The following is a 21427-nucleotide window of genomic DNA, read 5'->3' on the forward strand; positions in this document are numbered from 1 at the left end:
CTGGCTACTCTTAGCTTTACTTTCCCAGTCTTTCTCTAGCTGAAGTGTTCTGGTCTGGAGGAGCCTGAAACACGGAGCTGTGCATGTGAGTGCTGGGTTGTCAGACACCCATAACTTTGAGGAATAGGTTGAGTGTGTGGTAGAATTCGAACATAAACCACCACCTTCATTACTTGATGTACCTCATTTTAGCCCTTAAATGTTCAGTGGTACTGTGTCTGAATATGTTGTTAGAAACTGAAAAAATTACCTTACGTTGCTAGTTTCTCAGGGGAGTGTGGTTACATGGTGACTGATATTTGTCTTGGTCTCTAGTTGCTGTGGATACAGCCCTTAAACAGATGGTAGTGTGCATATTGGAAACTTTCTGTTCTTTTTTTTTCTTCCACGGATAATCCTGAGAAATTATGAACTTGTCACAAATGGAGAATTACTGAGCAACACCTCCATGCATTTTTTGAGGCCGTAGGACAAAATGTGTGCTGTATGTATTCATTCCCTCAAAAAATACCAGCTTGCTATTTTGTTACTGCTTTTAAAACTTTAATTTCTTAGTTCACTTTAATTTCTTAGTTCTTTTCTTTCCCACTCTTTTGTCTGTCCTCTTTTCTAATTTAAATAATTTATCCTTTTTTTCCCCCCCTCCATTAATCTGATCTCCTTTTCCCCTTTATATCACTTTCACATTTTCATTCCCCACTATGGCATTTTCCTCCCACGTTTTCATCATCTCTTCCCCTTCATCTCCATTGTTTCCCATACTTTATGTTTGCTCCTGTACAAAATCCTTCTTTGCTTTGGGGGTAGTTCTCTCATGTCGTGTCTCACCACCAGCAATCATTTACTGATGCATCCTGAAACTCATAGTATTTTAGGAATGCATGCCTCTTGCCTTTCTCTCATTCAGATAAGATGTAGTTGAAGTCTTTGGGCACTATTTTATCCTTTTGATACTGTAATTTTGATGAACATTTTGGTCTTCCTCTCTGAACTTTTCAATTTCTTGATCTCTTTCATTTCCCAGCATTTTGGAAAGTTTATTTTTCTGTAAGCCAGATGAAGGCCCTGGTGGGAAAAGGGAAGCAACTGTTGCATCTGTGCACCAGTGTGGTAGCAGGGAGTCAACTTTCACTTCCTATTGAGAAACTGGGAGGGAGGCTGGCAGATAACCAAATTGCAAAGAGGTAAGGGAGGTGTCTGTGCCTAGGTATTGCTGACAGCACTGTTGTCACTGAAGGTGGATATGAGGAAGGTGGTGGAAAGTTGCAGAAAATGTGGTCAGCGCCTTCTGTTGGCAACTATAATACTAATTCTTTGAGTGTTCATCCCTGTGCCCATTCTGGGGGGCAGTGTATGAACCCCAGTTCTTTCATCTTTAAAAAATTCTCTGTATATCCACAGACCATTTGTTCCTTCATTGGTGCTGAGCATGTTAAAGACACTGTATTGCCTGCTTCTTGGTTTCTCTTAAGTTTCTTGGCTCAGAAAAGAGCTTCACCAGGTTGCTCCAGACTGTGTGAGCCTACGGCCATACATGAAAATCTTCACTTCATTACCTCTTTTCTGCCCCATCTTCCACTTGAAGCTCTTTTTGTCTTTTCCCTCCGGTCTTTTTTATTCTTCTATTCCAACTTCCATTACTTTTCAGTGAGGCGTGACTCTCCTTTGATTCACGTCACACGGCATCTCTATATGAGATTCTTCTGTTTGCAAAGACTAGACGACTTCTGTAACAATGTGACTTCCACTAATTGTTCATTCATTAAATGTCTTTCTCCTGGGACACTGGAGAGATGCTATGTGGGTAGGCACACAGAGTGTCTTTATTGTTACGGGGAGTCTCATATCCTGAGAAATGTGCAAGTTCCACATTTTGTCAACTAAGGACTGTGAGGCTAGATTGCTGATTTACCCTCTGGTTATGTCTAAGTGGTAAACTCCTGACCTCGGGGAAAAAATAGATTAATGAAGACTTCCCTGGCACAAGAATTCCTCCTCAGGAATGTTATCCTCATCTACGATGGTAAAAGAAAATCCCTCAGTGAATGTACTCTCAGACAGTCCATTCCTGCCTGTTCAAAGAAGTGTAAGAACCAGACCTGAGTGTATTCTTTTGCTCTCCCACTAGCCACTCTGGTGAAATCTTCTTTAATAACTTCAGGAGTTTGAGTACCAACAACAAGTCCTTCAAACAGACATTTTGAACCCTGAAGACCTTCTGCAACCTTTGTGGATTGCCAGGTCCGTATAAACTCCTGCTCTCACAGCCAGGACTTTGGATGGAAGCAGCTTGTTTGTATTGTTCCACAGATGTACATATTATTGTCAGGAAGGAATCTACCAGACTGCATTACCTGAATAAAAGGGTGAGGTTTTTAGCCAAGTGTTACTCAAAGTCTTTTTCTCTAATTAGGTGTCCATTCCAACTAGTCTGTGTTACCTAAGACTACTTTGGGATTTTGTGATGTAATTGAATAGAAATGGCCTTTAGCCGCTTTGCTATAAACTTCCAAGACAACTAAACGTAGGATACCAACAAGATAAAAAAGTTATTTGAACTCAGACTCTTGAGATATGTTGAGTACAAGACTTAACAGAATTCTTTAAAAATATGATGTCAACTAGTAAGTGATTTATGAGTTTATTTCAGCCCATGAATAAAGCATGTATGCTGCAGCAATAATAATTGTGTCTAAATTTAGACTCAGTATTCCTTCATTTTTCCTTTCCTCTGCATGTTGATATACATGTGTGTCCACACTCCAAGCATTCTTTTGAAATCACAGACAGCTTCCATTTTTGTAGAGAAAACAGTATCTTTTCCTTCAGACCTCAGTGAGTCTTTAATTCATCCTTTGCTTTTTGGCACTCTTCTGGCATTTTAAAATCTTGCTTATTCTCTGTAATTGTTTAATAATGCTTTCTTTGTGTTGAGAATAAGCCAGTTTTTGTTTCAAAAGGGGAGCTTTACTGTTAGAGGTTGCTGAGTATCAAAACTGCATAGACTACTGATGTTGGCATGTGTGAAATCTTTGGGTTTTTACTGTTTCATTTCAATAACAGATTTGCAGCAGTTGATAACCCACTGCTATTTAGATATTTCTGTTTTCTTTTTCTGAATAACTTTTTTCATGGATCCTAGTTATGAAATAAAAAATGTTGAATTTCCAGGGTAACGAACAGTTTATGACTCCACAGACTACCACTTTATTTTTCTGTCTTTTTCATGGAAATTGGCAATTCCACAAGGTGACAGACACTAGTAGTACAACTAGAATAAGCTGAATGTGTCTCATTAACAGCCAGTTGTCACAATCACAAGGCTACCCGTCTCTGACTCCTACTCCTTGGTAGCACCCCACTCACACATTGAACTATCATTTTTTTCTTGGACTGGAATTAGGAAATGCTCTTTCTGTCTGACTGGGCTTTTGAGCTGTAGCCTTTGAATTTTATTTGATATTTGTAATCAGTTTCCCTAGAGAACCAGTGGTTGATACAGTGGTTGGACAACTTCCTAAAGCAAAATACTGTTTTATTTCAAAGCAAAGAATTTTTTGAGAAATAGACTATGGTTTATTCTCCTATGTGATTGTTCTATATATTCTTCCTCTGACAATTTAACTTGAGGCAGTTGCCCATAAAAAAGCTCCTGGCCTACAAATCTCCCCAAGCATTTCCAGAGTATTTAATTCTCTGTTGTCTGATCAGTTCCTGTTTACAGAAGGCAAGTTTCTTTTTAGCTGTACCTGTCCCTTTCTAGCTTCGAACATGGGGCAAATAAGGCATTGAGGGCTGGTCAGTTATTGGATTCTAGGGCTTGTTCTGCTATCCTTCCAGTCTGCACTGAAAGAATCTTGATGGAAGGCCATTTCTTCTTCCCAATGTCATCTTCCGTAGCATGTAGTAACCAAGAAGTGTGTAATTCAGATAGTAAGTGGTCCATCTTAGTACTCAGGTTTTCTGATTAGAATTCAGATACTAGCGCTTAACAACTTGCAGGCCAGTTTCACTGATTGTTCCTTAATCCACTACCTTAAGAGGCACAATAGATACAAAAGTTTTGCCAGAGTTGCAACTATGACACCTTGTATGTTGACTTTAGCATGTCAACAAATGGAAGTTCCTCCTATGTGCAATGTAAGACAGAGCTTGAACCTTTAAATCCAAAAATGGGATGCTAATCTGCTTTTTTTTCCCCCTATGTCATCATAGACTAACCCTTTATATATTCAGGTACGTGTTCATGCTAGTATGTTGGAGAATTTGGGTTTGAGTTTTCTTTGTGCCCAGTTGTTTATTATCTCCGTTTGCCATATCAAAACAATTTTGCAACTCTGATTTCTCACGTTTGCTTCGGCTTCTACTTATTCGTCTTTGAAAAGGTTTGTGCACAGCAGGTGAATGAAGGATTATCTGTCTAATCATCACACTTTAATAACAGTCCACTGTCATCAGTCAACATCCAAAGAGCCATGTAGTAAGGGTTAGAACTGTCTCTGTTTTGTATAAAATGTCTAAAATGGAGCTAACTGATTGTTTCCTGAAGTACAGACTCCGTGTTCATGCTGGTGGACGTGCCTTCAGCATTTGACACACTGGAACTCTGCCCGCCTCCCCCCTCCCCGCCCCTTATCTCACTCAACAAGTATTGAATTCCCAACATAAAAACAGATCCAAATCATGTCATTCCTTTAAAATTCAGGTGGTGATTACAACCAACAGCTTTACCTCTCAGAAGGCACTCACTTAGAAAGATTCATTTTTAATAATGGGAAATTACTTTTTAATTTATACCTGAGATTTCTGTGGGAAAAGAGTGATAAGCCCCACTGCCAATAGCTTGACATTGATGCATGTTTTCAACCGATGTAGCCATGACCGTATCTGTCACATCACAGCACCAGGAAGAGCCCAGTTTGGATGAAGAGCAAGAGCGAAGCCGTGAAGTTTGGAAAAGGAAGTGCTTTGAAAAGGTGATTGAAGACCTGCCTCTACTGTCTAGGGAAGATCCAAATCCCCATTTATTAGTGCAAACAAAGCCTGAGAATCCTGATCCATACTCCCCTTATGTTAGATGAATGAATCAGTTCTCAAAAATGGCATCTTTAAACTTCTGCTTGATAGGAAATACCTTCTTTCTTCTTGGCATAGTGATCCATCGCTTTCTGGCTGAATTACTGCATCATGGCAGTACTGAAAAGTAAATGTTACTGTGATGCACAGTTTGGTACAGAGTAGGTATTTACCCTCGCTGTAACAGGTTAAGCACAGAGCATTCTGACTCTTTCAGTCTTCTGAGCTAACTGCCAGTTTTTGGGAGCACATACACAGCTCTTCACTTACTGCCAGCCAGTCATGTGTCTGAGCCAAATAACACCCCTTCCTGTCGTGCGTGACAAGCAGTGGTCTACAAGGCCGAGTGCCTGGGCACGCAGGAGGACGTGAGGAAACCTCTCTGCAACTTCCTTGAATGCGGTCACAGAAGCAGCCGTGCCTCCAAGGAGCAGATGTGCTGCCCATTGGCATTTCTGGCTTCTGCTGCTATGAAGGCATCATGCCCGTGCTGAAACCCCTTCCATTGTCTCTCACGCAGCTTCAGAGGCCAGATAAAGTGTTCCTCCTAGATTTCAAAGGAAATAGCTGATCAGGCTTCAGAAAAGACCACATGTGGATTTCTGAACTTCTGTGACATGTGAGCACCTCTGGGACAATGCAGGCATCAAAGTTCAGGATGCAGCAACTAAAAGTTGGAGACAGAGCCTCTTGGCTGAAGAGACTTGTCTGTAAGATAAATTTCCAGAGGAAATTTAAATATCATTAGAAATTGTTGGAGTGCTTTCCTTGGTGAAAAATTCTTTCAATCATTAAGAACGATGTTCAGAACACTAATACCGTTACCTTTCTCCCCCCTTTCAAAAGAAGACCATTATTAAAGTAAACACCCCCCCCCCAAAAAAAAAAAACCCCAACCAAAAAACCAGAAGAGTTTTGTCCTCACAGAAAGAAGCAGGCTAGACATTTGAATAAGTCTACTGCAATTTTCATCATTGCCATTGATCTTATGCAGTGTTCAGGACAGCAAGTATCATTGTGTCATTCATGGCTATGCTTTTTCTTTGTTTATATCATCAGTATGTGTACTTTGGAGTCAATAATTTGTAGAAAAATTTATGTCTGAAAAGCAAACAAGTGTTTCTTGGTTTCAGTACATTTTTTAAAATGAAGCTTTATATGAAAGAAGACAATACTTATGTCTGCACCAAGTAATGGCTCGCGTGCAGAGTAGCGAACTTTAAAAATGTTACTTTAAAAGATGAAATGCAAAGCAATTTCCTTTTTTTTTTCTTTCTCTGCGGTTGTTATGTTAAGAAAAGGTGAACAGGACAGATATCAGGAGGTGCTTCCTGTTTGTGCAAACAGATGGCGTGTTGGCATTAACCATATACATGAGATAACCATTATCAAAATATCTAAACCACATACATCACTTTCAAGAGGACGTTTATAAAGGATTTTCTTTCATTCCTTTTGAAATTAATCTAATTAAAATATGTTCAATTGCGACAACTACTTAACTGGGTATTTATTAATTGTCCATACTACAAGATTTATAATAGTCAAACTTTGGTTAAGAAGTGCTTTTACACAACATGCCATGGCAGGTATGTATATGGGAAACAGGTAGAGATGCTTTTCAGAAAGAGAGGAAGGAGATTACGTGAAAAGAAATGGCATAACTGGGGTTTTAGCGGGCTGTACAATCAGAGACATTTGCTAGCTCTAGATATCTCTTCTGTATTCTGTAGGAAAGGAGGATACTCCTTTCCTTGTAAACAGTATTGTCCCAGACACCATTAAAAAAAAAAAAAACAACCCAAAACAAAAGAAGACATCAAGGATGTGACCTCATAAGGCACAACTTCAGTATGTGAAGCCCTGGCAGCTATCCACGAATAAGTCATCAATATGGCATTTCCTTACAACCTTTTCTGCAGTGAAGAGCTGCTATTTTCCCATTCCCTTATCCATTCTGTTCTTACATATCAATCTTTAGTCATCTAAACTTGTGACTGATTTATTGTCTTCCTGTAACAGAAGTTCCAACATCACCAGTGTTCTCCTAACCCACTTCTAGTAGTGATTTATCAGAGACCAATACAATGGTCTCCTTGGTATGTCTGTCTCCTATCAGGCAGTAACAAAGAATTTACAGTCAACCAGTTTACCTAGCCTTTGCGCTGCTAAAGCAAAGGAAACTGAATTTTTCTTTAGCTAAAAAATTGCAGCCTAGGAGTAAGGGAGAGGGAAAGGCCTTTCATAGGTGTGGCCCTCACCTTTCTAGTCAAATAATTAATGAAGCAGTCTTTTTGTCAAGTGTTTTTCCTCATGACATGTGAAAGACTATGTTGCAGATAGAAGTAAGGGCCCAGTCACCGATTTGTATAAAGTATTTTTATGAATGATAGTCTGTAGACTGTGTTTTTCAGTGTTTATCTCTCTCTAGTAGTGCAGCAGTCAGGTCTTCCAAAACAGAATTTCTGATTAACGCCGTAAAAACCAGCTGGCAATAGAGACTAGAAGTTCTTCACAGCATCCCACTGCAGAGACTGGGACCAATGCCTGTAACTTGGTGGGAACCTTCTGTCTCTTGACTACAGTGAGCTTGGTGCTGTTTTCATGCCATAAGCAGAGAAGGCTTCCTTGAGCCTCTCATCCTGCAGCACAAACCAACCAATGGAGTATTAAATGTGAAAAAAAAAAAAATCCTTTTGCTATAGTAAATCTTGCAGCGTTCACACAACTGGACATGGAAAAATTGGGCTAAAGAAGCAGACATGAACAAGAAATCTTACCTTTGCGTAGATAATGTGACAAGCGGCTACTGTCCAGAGTAGAATGGGGGAAGGCATTGGTTTATGTCCTGTCCCCGAGTGCACCTACAGGCTCTGTAGGTGTTTGGCTACCTGGCTGAGGGCCAGCTCTGGTACAGTACAGCTCTTCAGCCTTGGAGCAGACTCATGTGAGAAAGAGCTGTTGTCAGAAATACCTTGTGGGAAGCTCTGTTGTGGCCTCACACACTGTGACTGGGAGTTGCTGTTAGGTTCAGGTCCTTGCCCTTGGTCCTTGTGGATACCAGGTCCTTTGTGGATACGTGTGTGCCAACCAGTGTATCTCCCTCCCTGCTCCTGACCCACTGACTTGACTTTTAGGGGCTTGATCTTACACCTGCATGGTGATCTGGACTTCTGGCTGACCATGGTTACTGTGAGTGGACCTGCTTTGCTCTCCTCACTTGGATTCTGTGGGAATACAGCACATTTCAGTGAGGCCACAGCTTCCTGCTTACCTTGTCGACACCCTTGGCTCTCAGCTTGCCTTTCCTCTTGGAGCTGCACTTGCTGCTCCCCAACCCCTAAGATTCAGGGCAAAGAAAAATGTCACCTGAGATAATCTCGGTGCAAGATTGAGTCTGTCAGTTGTGGAAACTGGCTCTGGATGCAAGAGGTTTAATGCATCCTCCTTACCTAGTCCTGAGTCATGCTAAGTCCCAGCTCCCAAACCAATTTAGTATTAAATTTAATTCTTTTTATAACAAACCGACAAATTGGCATCACAGAAGAACTGCCTGGATTTCATTAAATGGATTAGACTGGCAGACACTTGTCACTGAAGGCGCTGCTCAGGAAAGGAGCTTACGTACTGGACCCTTGATCATCTTCATTGCTTAATTATTAGCTCCTTTTTTGCCCCTCTTGTGGACCACTCCAGAGAACTCTATTATCTGAGACAAGACTCCTGTGGAGGGTAAGGAGAGGAGTGTGAGCTCATCTGTGCTGTTGGGTGCTGGTGCCAGGGTTCAAGTATATTGTGAAATGCATAAATATTGTTTGCCAATTCCCCAGTAGGGGCTCTCAGATGATTTAGAAGCATCACCTAAATAAATTCATCAGATTGGATGTCTTCATGTGAAATCTTCCTGTCCTTGCAGAGTGGAAAAGTCTGCAGAGTGAGAAAACAAAGACTGTTAGCACAGTCAAAAAACACCGTAATACAGAAATCATCACAAAATTATGAAGGGGAGGTCTGCAAAATAATTTCTATGAGGCAAGGCGGAGTATTGGTCTGGAAATCTCCTTCTGTGCATTTTTTAACTGGCATTTGTGATACTTAATTTAAGATGTTTTTTGCTGTTTTGCTTTGGGTCAAATTAAAATTCACAGATCTTCATGTATTTCTGCTGTGATAGTTAAGGTTGTCTGAAAGTCTTTACACAGTCACCATCCACACTGGAAACCAATAGCCTTTATCTCCATTTTCTATGGATCTAAGACATTAGCTGCGCTTCCTAATTTTTCCTTATGTTTACATGGGGTTGGCCACAGACCCCCGTTCCTGCTGCAATTCCCTGAATCTCTGCTTTTTTGAGCCTGACTTTCTGCATGTCCATCATGTAATTAGAGGCAAGTCTGTGAGGGGAAACAATTTTCTCTCAGTTAAGGATCAAGCAGCATAATGTGCCTGGTTTTGGTGTAGTTTGTAAAGTAATACACAGGTGAGAAGTGTTGGGGTTAATCCTGAACATCAGTGTTCACATACCATTAAGAGTTACAGCCTTTAATACTTACTGTTGTTGTATGTTGGATATTCTTACCTCATTAATCTAGTTAAGAACTGACGGGTTATGTTTGTCACAGTTTTCAAAGGTAATTGAAATATTCTGAGAGTGACTGAAAAGGATCTTTTCACAACTGTTTTCATCTAATTTGTCTAGTCTGTTATCTCTGGGAAAGGCTTAGTAGTCTTCACATGGAACTCTTGAACACATCAGTCTATATCTATAGTTTTATCAAGATATTTGCTGTAAATGTTCAAAACTAAATAGTTAGCTTAGTAAGAAATCTGCGGTTTTTTACTGAAAGTAATGACTTCTGTATGCATTAATTTAAAATGCATTGTAAATTTAGGGTGAGGAGGTGGACAAGTCTCTATGTAGTGTTATGTGACAGTGCACAGGACAGAGAAGATGCAAAACCAAACTGGAACAGTCTGCTCGGTAGTAAGGCACAGCTGGAAAAGTACATTTATTTCCATCCTCAGATATACTGGAATACTGCTAAATTAACTCATTTATTGTAGATTTTGTATTTCATACACATTATTCTGTATGACTTCTGACAAAGAAATGTGTCATAGTCCTGTTAGCATTTTTCAATTCACCAATTTCACGTGATTGACCCTTGGAAGCATTATTTTCTCTCCCTCAGGTCTTTTCACAAGAATAAGAACAGGCAAAGCAGCATTAGTGCAGTGTTCTAGCAGAACTATAGAGCTTAGTAAACTTTCAGAAATTCAAAATTAATGAATTAAAACTCAACATAATTCTGAGTTAGGGGAAATTATAGATGGGGAAGTACAGGACATGTGATTTTCCAAGACCACGGAGTAGTGCCGTGGTGTCAGTAGAAGGTCTGAGGTCCCTCTCTGGGTTTAAACAACAAACCAATTCTCCTTTTTACTACGCTACACTGTCTGGCGTAGTAACCTCATGGCTTTTAAGCAAACGTTTTATACAGTATGCAAAATAGAAATGTAGATAAGTAGTCCTTTTTTAAATTCAAAATCACTAACAGTGGAAACTGTGTCTTGAAAACCGGTGATGACTCCTAGCTATCGCATATCTTCACAGGATGAAACGCGCTCTGGAACATAAGGGACTGGAACACTTTACAAGCCAGCGTTTCGGATCTCATGACTCCCCAGATGCTTTTTTGAGTGTGTTATTGCACTGCCCCCTGCGGTGTCTGGGCTGGTTGGGTCTGCTCTGGAGGCAAAGGAAGAAAACAAAGAAAAGGGCAGGAAAACGAAATAATTTTTTTTTTTTTTTTTTTTTTTTATCTAGGAGCAGATTTAGCTGCTGCTGGTCTGATTGAGCGGGGAGCATTTAATGCTCTAGGGGTACATAAAGGCAGGAAGAGCCCTCGCTGAGAGAGAAAAGAAAAAGCTCTTTAGAGGAAAGCCGTCTGAGAAATGACAGTATAGAACTAAAATAGAGCAACTAGAGGAAGGAAGTCCATGTCCTATATACACAGAAAGGGAGGGGGATCTTCCCCATAGTAACGGAGGGAGCAGGGGAGGAGGAAAAGGACAACGCAAACTGCAAAAGGCATTTTAACAAATTGTACAGAAAAGAGGAATTTGGAGTTTGCTCCTCTTCTCCACTTGCAGGGCCTGTGGTTTTGGTGTGAAAATCCCTTTAAAATATTTGCTTAAGCTAATAAAGTGAAGATGGAATATTTCTGGACAATTATAAGCGTTGTACTTCAGTATTTGTACTTAGTATTACAAGACTTGAAGCTTGGTTGTTAAAAGAAAGTTTCAGTTCTGTGGTTTACACCATGCATATGTTACTGTTGTGTACTTGTTATTATTAATATGTAGTTACAACACTGGCACTGGAATATGGACAGATTTTGCAATGTTATTTAATATGTGGAAGTTCGGTGCGGTGGTGTGTCTGTAACAGTCGCACTGGTGTCACGAAAGTAATCACTTGCATGGAAATCACAGGCATCCTGAAGGTTGAGCTTTTCTGATGCAGTTTTGCTGATGCACTGAGAATCTATTTTTGCTTTTTCCCCCCACTTATTTCTTGCACCCCCTTTTCCCTGGTTCACTCCAGCAGCAGTCACCTGCAGGACCCGCTGTTGCATCTCTTGCCAGGCAAATCCCTATTGGCAAAGAGAGCAGAGCCTTCAGCCTCAGAAACCTAGCACTGTAGTAAACCAAACCTTTCACAATGGATGTGAAACATCCTGTCCTCCTTCTGTTAGCACTTTTCCTTAATTTACAGTGATTACTTCTAATAACTAGCAAAGCAGTAACCAGTCCCAGTTTCGACTTCATAAGAGACTGCAGCAGTTTTTGTTGTTTAAAATATTTTACTCAAACGTTTGCCTTTCATGTTATGTGGGATGGATGATCTTTTTATTTAAAAATATCTGTAGCTCTTTTTGCAAAGACTGACAGCAGTGTCTGGTTTCAGGGTGGAATGATTAACTGGAATAGACTGTTTCCTCCTTTACGTCACAGACATAATGCAAATTATCAAGATCATCGCCCGTCTGAACAAGACATACTTCCACCTACCGAGGTTTCTGAAGAGCAGGTAAACATTTTTCTGTTTTAAAATGCCATTAAGAAACCGGCTAGGAATTACCTCTACAAATTTCTTACCGTCTGTTGACACAGTTTCTTAAACATTCTCTATAGCAGCACAAATTACAATATCAGAGGATGGTCGCAATACAACGACAGCAAATTGTCATTACCATCCAAACCAGAGTTACAGATCAACTTGGGAGTTTCTGCTTTTATGTGTAACTGTCTTTTGTACTGAAAGATGAGACAGTTTCACTAATGGGGCCTATTCAAATCTGATAAAATAAATGTTTCAGAGAACAAAGAATGACAAATAGATTTCATTATTTGTCTTGTAGACATGTAGGTTTTCCTTCACTGAGATCTCCAGCTTAAGTTGCAAATTTGGTCATGTAATTTTTTAGAAATAAGAATGTTATGCCCGCTGTGGACTGCAACACACACTTGGTCAAAACTTGGATGTTTCCCTCAATAATGGGTTGGCTGATTTCACATATCAATGCCACAGAGGAGTTTGTGTCTTTTCTACCAAAAGATTTAGACTTTTAGACTTTTGTTGACAGTTCTATTCTCAGAAGAGAGGATGATTTACTAGGAAATTTAAGAATTTAATATTAGTCTTCTTTCTGTATTCAGGATTTATTGCATGCAGTCAAGTTCTCCAGGTTGTAGTCTGTCTGCAGTTAGCTGCAGTGGCCATTTTATATAGTCTTAAGGTCTCTGCTACCCTTGAACATGAGGAGGTTTCAAGGGTGAGTTTTTCCTTCCCTTTATCCTTCTTTAGGGAAATAGATCAACACTTGCTAGCACCACGCTGTCATTTCTAGTCAGCTTAAAATGAGATTGTCCCAAACAGAAATCTTCACTCTGATCTGAATTCTAGTTTTGATTCAATGTTAGATTATGTTCAAAGCTGTAGCTGCACTGGTGGTTTTGACTGCAAACCTGCTAGGCTACCTCTCAAAAGGCAAAAAAAAATCCCAACAAAAGCCAACCAAACAAAAAAACAACCACCAAACAAATGAAACAAAACACAAAACCAAAGAAACCCACCAAGGAACACCTTCTGCACCTTCTGAGACAAAACCCAGAAACTTAGTTTTGGCCAATCTGAAAGCCTACTTAGTGCCAGGTATGGGGTGTACCAAAAGATTTCCCTGCTGGGTTGGTTGGTTTATTTGTTTTATTGACAAGTTCTGCTTATGGGAACTTTCATTGTTGGGCTGAAACTAATGAAATAGTTATTAGTCCGACTTATGCTGGGTTTTTACCCAAAGCCTTTAGGCCCAGGTTTATGAAAGCAATATATGCTTATATTTTCTTACACACTGAAGTTGTAGAGCTCACCTGATTGCTGACAATTGCAGTGCTGTCTAGTTACCCTGCAAAGAAAAAAGTAATCTAAGCACCTTTGATTTCTCAGCACTATACTAGTAACTGCACAAGTTGTCTTAGAATGGCAGAAATGCAAGGTTTTCTTCTGTTCTTCAGATTAAAATTTGCAAGCATTTGCAATGCTTTTGGTACAAAAATCTCTGCATTTCTTGTGGGTTTTTTAGCACCTTAAATTACCGTTACCGGTATACTTCTCTGTTTCCTGGAGCTGGATCCAGTTCCTGTGGTTAAAATATACTCAGATGAATAGAGCTTTTTGTTATTACAATCTATTCCCTGTGATGCTCGATGGATATTTCTGTAAATGGGAACATTTCAATTCTATCCACCACTTCTTAAGGTTAGAATTCATGGCAACTACGGTAAAAACGTTTCTTCTGAAATCTATTTTTGTGGTTAGCTTTTATTCCACTGCCTGCCCTTTTTCTCATAAAAAACACAACCTTAGATGAAAAATTAGACAGAGGAAACTTTAGAAAGTTACGGGTTATGAAATCCAGCTTGAAGTTACACACTGTTGTTGCAGAGGTGACGAAAGTAACAATTCATTTCTCTCTCTACAAGAAGGTGAGAAACTAATGTTGGTTTGTAAGGAGGAAGAAAGGGGAACGGCACAAAAATAGTCAGTACTGTATTTGATGTTCTGACAACCAAGGTAGCTGTTTTCAAACATTTTCTAACAGTCGATTTAGAGAATGAGGACCCCCACCTCCAGGCATACTTGGCAGCAGTGTATTTCTCAGTAAGCTGTCAAAGCAGAGAAGATTAAAGATACTAAAAGTTCTGGAGGCGTCTTGGAGGAAGGGGAGGTTGCTTTTAATGGCACCTTTCTTTTAAAAGGTATTTAAAGTACTTTCGATACTAGTGCATGTTGCTCTTGCACCCTGGGAAGATTCTTCCTGCGACGTAAACAGCCTCTGCTGCGTTCCCAATCGGCTTCGTTCTGCTGCTGCAGGCTCCATACAAGCAGAGGAGGAGCAGAGGTGGCTCCCAGATAGCTCCTGTAGCCCAGAACTTCCAGGTGCAGGAGCTGTGGTGTCTGGTCACCGTTTGGAGCAGGATGGGGAATGCTTGTTGCTGCCAGTGGCCACAGTTATTTTACATGCAGCCTCCCCCCTTCTCTAGGAGATTAAATATAAAAATCAATGAGTTATATTGTGACTTTCAGTCATACCTAATTGAGTATCGTAGATTTTAAATGTACTTTAGATTGGAATTTAACCATAAATTAAATTTGGTTATACATACATGGCTTTTTACATGTGGTGATTTAAGTGTCTGTTAGCACAGAGCAAAAAGGTCAGATGTCAAGTACATGATACTATAAAAAGAGATGTTGAAGTGGTTATTGATTACCAAAATCACTGTCTTAATATGCCTTTTTCCAGGGGGAAATGTCATTCCATCAAATGTCATTGACATACGCTGTTTTGAGAATAAGTAGAATCCTTCCAAGAACTGTACTGAACCCCTTTAAGTATTGTTCTGCCTCTGTTGTAGGGCTAACTTTCAGGTTTATTTTTAAAACCACCTAGAGTGAATGGGTTTGGTTTTTTAATGCCCTGAGGAGAAGTAGGTGTTTTCAAGGAAAGTAGAGCTAAGGAGGTCTGGACAAGTTTTCACGTTTGCTATAAAATTCCGTATTTTGGTCAAGAGTCGGGTTCTTGAGGTCCTATTCTTGTCAAGAGCAGCAAGCCCCAAGGTCAGATTGTAGCGTTCATGTGCGGTGCCACACTTTCTGTTTTACTCTTCTTTCAAAACTGGACTAGCTAGGAAAATACAGGTGTGGCATTTTCAGCAAACGGTTGGTTTTGAATAAAGTATCAGAAAGCAGTCATCTCTGTGGTAATGTTTTCAAGCACGCTGCTGTCCCAGATACGTCTTTGTGGCGGTGCATAGCCATGCTTGCTTACTCTCTGGAAAGGTAAGCTTTTGAACAGCCTGATCAGTGGAAAAGCGCTCTCTGACACTGTTAACGTGACTAATGCGCACACAGTGTGAATAGAACTCCAGTTTTAAAGCAGTGTTATGTTATTTCTTTTCCAGGTCGCACGACTTATGGAAATGGGGTTTTCCAGAGGAGATGCTCTAGAAGCTCTGAGGGCTTCAAATAATGACTTAAATGTAGCCACTAATTTTCTACTGCAGCACTGATGGTTTTCTGCGTGAAGGAACTTCACTTGATGGGTTTGTACACGTCTGAAAGAGGATCAAAGCCACCTGCTGGACAGACTCACGAAAGGTCGTCCCCACAAGAGCGTCAGCAAAGAAAAACTGGCCTCCGCGTGACTGGTGATTCAAAGTGATGTTAACCAATGACGTGAGCTGTTCCCAAGCCTTCAGATCACTTGGTGGTTTCTAGTCTGGTTATCCTTTTCAAAGTAACTTTAGTTTCTACTTATTACTGGATAACACCTAAATTTATTTTTAAAATAAAGTAGGTGTTTTCTTCTTGTAAATCCTTGTTAGTCATGTTATCAGACTTAATGACTAGGAAAAGAAGCTCCAGCAACCACAACAACTAGATCTACCTGTCAAGAAAAATCATATTTTCTTTCTTTGCCAGTCTAATTTCTCTAGCTTACATGTTATTTTACAGTACTTGATTTTTGACTACATTAATAAGAGGTTTGAAGATTACTTCACTTCCAACTCATTAAAACGTTATGGGACTACTATGTCATCCTTCAGGAAGTTTTATTAATGCCTGTAATATTTTATTTCTCAAATTCCTTTTTAAATAAAGTTGGCATTCAGCACATAATACACAGATAGGATGAGAGAAAATTCATGTGCGTATTGCAAGCTATAGTAAGTGACCACCGTAAATTTAAATTTTTACAAACTGAGTGGATAGCTATTCATATGCAGTTCATTAAGATACTCACTGGAAGCAATAACGGTGAATTGAAGGATACAGTACGATCAGAACTGAACTGATTTGAATGACTTTCATGTCTAATTCAGACAGACTTCTGTAACGATGGCTGTATGCTCAGTGTCCTATGTGCTGGTTTCATTTCTTGAGCTGGCTACATACTGTCTTAAATGAAAATGCTAAAAAGCTAACTTTTCTATATATAGTTCTAGTTTTCTACTGTCAAAGATGTGGATGCCCCTGCATTTGCTGAATCCTCACCATCTGAAGCAACTTACTGTTGATCACAGACTGGAACATTAACCTTAAGAGTGATTCAGGCTAACACAGGAGGTAACAGGACGCTAATGCCAAGGTAGTACAATATTGGTTTTGAAGTTTAGATTGATAAATAAACTTACTTGGCTTGACTCTCAGAAGTGCTCAGTATTAGCACCTTAGGAGTTTCAGGTGAGGTGGAGCGAGGTGAACATCTCTATAAAACCAAGCTGAAGTAATACAAGCATTCCAAACTGTGACTCCGTGAAACCAATCTACACATGTATTTAAGCATGATTTAAATCTCAAGCATTTAATGTATGTTTCTGTATGTACTTTTGTTTGTACATTGCTTGTATGTATGTGTCTGTTTATATACACAGAGGCATATTTAATACATACATACGTTTAGAATAAGATACAGGTCATCAGAAACATAGCAAAAGCAATAGCAGGTGCAAAGGGGAGAAGATGAAAGAATACAGGAGAGAGAAGGATGTTTTGAACATGCGAATGAATGTGAGTGTACCAAAGTACAGACCTGCACAGTCTCACTTGGCCTGGAAAATATACTGGGAAATTACAGGACAGGATTTAGGGAGAGGAAGATACCTTTCTTTTTTTTCCTTTTTTTCTTTTAATTGACTGGTAAAACTGAAAAAAGTCCTTCAGGCATACAAGTCCTTATCCAGAAATGACATGAAACTTGTGCAGCTTTTGGCACATGACATAATTTTTAATAAAGTCAATGTCCTGTATGTGTTTTTTAGTATTTTCCAGTGGGTGAAATGAGGGGGTTTTGGAATGACTGTGTGTTTTCCTGAGCTTTGATCAATCTCCTTCAGGTTTTGGCTTGCTGCTATGATCCATTTAGGCAGGGTCTGCTTTTTTTTCATTGAAAGGTTTTTTTTGTGTGAAGCTGTGTGGCTTTCTGTGTGTGTAGGCTAGGGACATTTCTGTGCCCCGAGAACTCTGGAAATGTGCTGTCTTACAAAGGAAAGGGCAAATGTAAAGATAAAAATACATAATATACATATACAATAATTTGTATATGTAAACTAGTTAAATGATTTGAAGCAAGTACGGGTTTTCATTTTGAAACATACAGATTCTTCCTGTACAAATATTTTATCAAAAGTAGCAATAAAGACTAGTGAATTACTTCAGAAGTCAAATTTTGTCCGTAGGAAATAAAGGCCCACCTAACCCAGGGTAAATTAAATCTGACCTGTGCCCTTTCAGACATTGCCCTGCTCTAGGGACAAGCACAATGAACATTTATTCCTTGGAATTTTAAAACATGTCGAGTGGCAGCCAGGACATGTAAGTGGATATTCTCAAAGTCTAAATCCTTTCTTACTATTAGCTGTACAAGGTGTATCCAAATGTCACAGTTGTGTGGAAAACCCCGTTTTGCTGGGCATTTCACGAAACATGGTCAAATATAAGGGGTAAAATTCAGGTCTGAGTGATGTCAGTTGAAAATTCCCCGTGACATCTGTGAGAACAGTTTTTGCTCAAAATGCTTCCAGGGTGATTGTGATTTCCAATTTAAGAAAAAAAAAAAAAAAAAAGAAGTGGTAAACGGAGAGGTCTCGAGTGCCGTTGAACATGGTTCCTGTTTTGTGCAAGAACCATAGAAGAAAGATTCACACATTAGAGCTGGAAAACAACTCAGTTTCCACTTGATGGTGAAACATTCATGGACCATTTCTGGGAATGCGAGGAGCGTGTTCTTCACAGCCTACGCAGTGTTTGTCCGGTACCATTTTGAATATCTCATCGCACAGTTTCTGTTTTGTGTGGGACCTAACAATAATTTTTAGGCAGCAAGAGAATGCAGCATGCTTTTCTACAGAGAAGATTTTAAGCCCCTGGGAAATTCCCTAGTTTTAGTAAAGCCAAGATTTGGTATTTTAAGTAGTTGCTGCTGTTAAAACTTCGCTACTAGACTAGGAATGCTGTCTTTTGAGACAACATCGGAGTAATTTATTGGGGACTTTCCTAGACGGTTGTGACACTTCGAAATACACCCACAGTGAGGTTTGTATTTGTGGAAATCTGCCTGATAAGCCGCCAGGTTCTCAAGCCTCAGCTTTTTGCTAAGCTGCGGAATGATTGGGCTCCATACCTACCAAAACCATTTTCCTCTTCCAAAACAAGTGTCAAAGGTTGCCTGCTACTTGCACGTGGACTGTTGCAGTCGGTTTGTGTACCGACCTGTGCTGGCCAGCACTTGTCGGTGCCTTTGCGAACATGTGATGGAGAAAAGTTCTCGTTATTTTTATCCGAAACACAAGAACAAGCAAGCAAAACATACTGCAAGGTACTGGGCAAAGGGTGGCATTTTTGGCTCTCCTGTTTGTGTGTGTGTGTGTATATGTATATGCATATATATGTGTGTATGCATATGTATATATACAGAGAGTGAGTGGGAATGTTTATGTATTGGTTTGATGAACTTAACTGGAGCTAAGAGTTTGTTGAAAAAAAATTAAAAGTCTGTATTCAAAGACTCCCATCTCTCAAACATGTGTGTATTTGGAGTATATACATGCAGTTGCAAAGGCACCCAAACTTGAAAACACTCGGAACTACAACTGTCATGTTGTAGGGGAACTGCATCTGTTTGAGCATAAATAAATGCACAGTATTCATTTGAACTAATACAGGGTTTTGATGCATAAGTGCAATTAATTTCTTGTGTGTGTTCTTCCACAAGAAAAACCGAAATGAGATTAGCTTTCTTTAACTGGGTAGCCACAGTAATATATTTTATATAAATGAGTATAAATACTATTTTATTAGGCAAGTCACGTGAACACCCAAATACTATGTGTTTTTATATATGTATACATATATGCATATTTTAGAGAGATATATATGTGCTTACTGAAAACACACTGGGTTTGGTTTAATTTTTAGTAACATTACATTCCTCTTGTTTCCATATATAAAGGGACACTTTGACCATAGAAAGTCCACTCTTAACTGAACCTCAAAGAGTGCACGTGCTACCAATAGTTTTCAGTCCAAATATAAGACGAGAAACTTCCTGGGAGCAGAGGAACGGTATGACCTGATGAATCAGTGCAACTGCTGAGAATCACGACAAATTAGGTAGTTCAGCTGTTGTCATTTGATTTTTTCCATAGGAGAGTTTTAAGTGGAAATGGGACGTTAGCTGGGCTCACCAGTGTTTGCGGGGGACTGTTTCTAAACCTGAATGGTGGCATTGGAGAAAGCAGGAATATACATACTCTAAAAATGGGTGAAAAATTCCAGGATCATGGCAGAACTGAAAGCAGGATTTGGCCTTTTGACTGGAGGTAAGTAGGGAGCATAAATGTCATTTAAGTGAGAAAGCAGACATTTCTGGTTTTCAAAGCACAGTTAGTCCTGCCAGCCTGACTCTTCTCCTGGCACCCCATCCCAGCTGCGGAGAGACCTGCTCCAGAAAGGACACAGCTCCTCGCAGGTCCCACTGCTCTTCCCGATGAAGGTTATTTATAAATCCCCGTGCCGCGAGAGCATGCCACCTTCCCGGGGAAATGAGCATCCTGCGCAAAGGAGGTAGACCGAGAGCTTGTGCTTGCCCCTCGCCGCTTCTGAGCGTTCGCTTTGCTTGCGGAGGGCAGAGGCACACGTGCACCTCTGAGGAGAAAACGGTTGCCCACGTCGCCTGGCCCAAACAATCGCACCGGGGCTTGTTACTTGGCCGTGAGAAGCTTTATTTGAAGTAGATAGGTGCGTCTTTACATGACGATATTTTACTGGCTTACAAAGATGGATGTCATGACATACAATAGCTTCAATCAAGGACAATTTAAAGCGCGGACTGAAGAGGCGCTTGTGTTGTACGGCACAGGGAGTTCACCAACAGGTGATGTGTAACTGCAACCAGGAGCCGTTGTCCCCCCAGCGCTCTCCTGGGAATTTATGCTTTTACCTGGAAGAACAAAGTTGGGAACCGCCGCTAAGGGAAAAAGCAGTGCTGTTCGAGCTCCCTGTGCTTATTTGCCATCAAGCTACAGCTCGTCAGTCAGGTCGTCTGCAGAGATCCTGCCTGCTTTCTGCACGCCTGCGGTTGCACGAGCTCCTCACCCTTCTGCAGAAGTTCGGGAGAAACCCGAAATACACTGTGTTAGAGGGGTTTGGCTCACAAGGGGTTTTGAGCTACGAGGGTCACTGCATGGGTTTGCTAAGAACATCTGGGTTCGCACCACGTGCGTATATAATCTGTACGACTATACGCAAGGACGGTAGTGTTGTGTGACCGCAATAAGGATACTTACTGCCCTTAGATAAAAATGCAGTTTTCCTTCCTTAGAAGACAGTATGGCAGTAGGCTGCAGTCCAGGGTGAAGCAAGAAATACTTGCAATACTGCGCAGTGGTCCCTCTCTGCAGGGAAAGCCATCGGGGTCCCGGTGTGCTGCCAACGCCGCGCCCGCCCTGCTGACGAAATGCACCACGTTCCTCCGTGGCGGGAGACGCGTGGGGGGACCACCGGCTGCATCTATTCATTTTGTTTAGATTCGTGGGCGCGTTTTTAACCTCGAGTAAAGCTTTTAACTCCCTCTTTCGGCAGGAACCAGCATTGCCTCTCTCTTCCTTCCCCTCTCCCCCGCTCCCCCTCTCCCCCGCTCCCTCTCTCCTCTCCCTCTCCGCAGTGAAAGGGGCGGCAGTGGCTCTCGGCAGGTTCGTCCCTGGGACAAAGCGCGGAGCAGGACAC

The 21427-nt window shown here is 40.6% G+C and overlaps 1 protein-coding gene across 1 annotated transcript in view; it reads left to right on the forward strand.

The window, feature by feature from the left end:
- The window catches only part of LOC104617190 (ubiquitin-associated domain-containing protein 2-like), a 34727-nt gene extending 18404 nt beyond the window's left edge, over positions 1–16323 (forward strand). Inside the window, exons 4-5 of the mRNA XM_010282437.1 lie at positions 12047–12169; positions 15604–16323. Of these exons, the coding sequence (XP_010280739.1) occupies positions 12047–12169; positions 15604–15711 (231 nt within the window). The 3' untranslated portion in view covers positions 15712–16323. The remainder of the gene's footprint in view (positions 1–12046; positions 12170–15603) is intronic.
- The last annotated feature ends 5104 nt before the right edge of the window (positions 16324–21427 follow it).

This window comes from Phaethon lepturus, unplaced genomic scaffold, assembly GCF_000687285.1.
Source record: "Phaethon lepturus isolate BGI_N335 unplaced genomic scaffold, ASM68728v1 scaffold21692, whole genome shotgun sequence".
In the NCBI taxonomy this organism is placed as follows: domain Eukaryota; kingdom Metazoa; phylum Chordata; class Aves; order Phaethontiformes; family Phaethontidae; genus Phaethon; species Phaethon lepturus.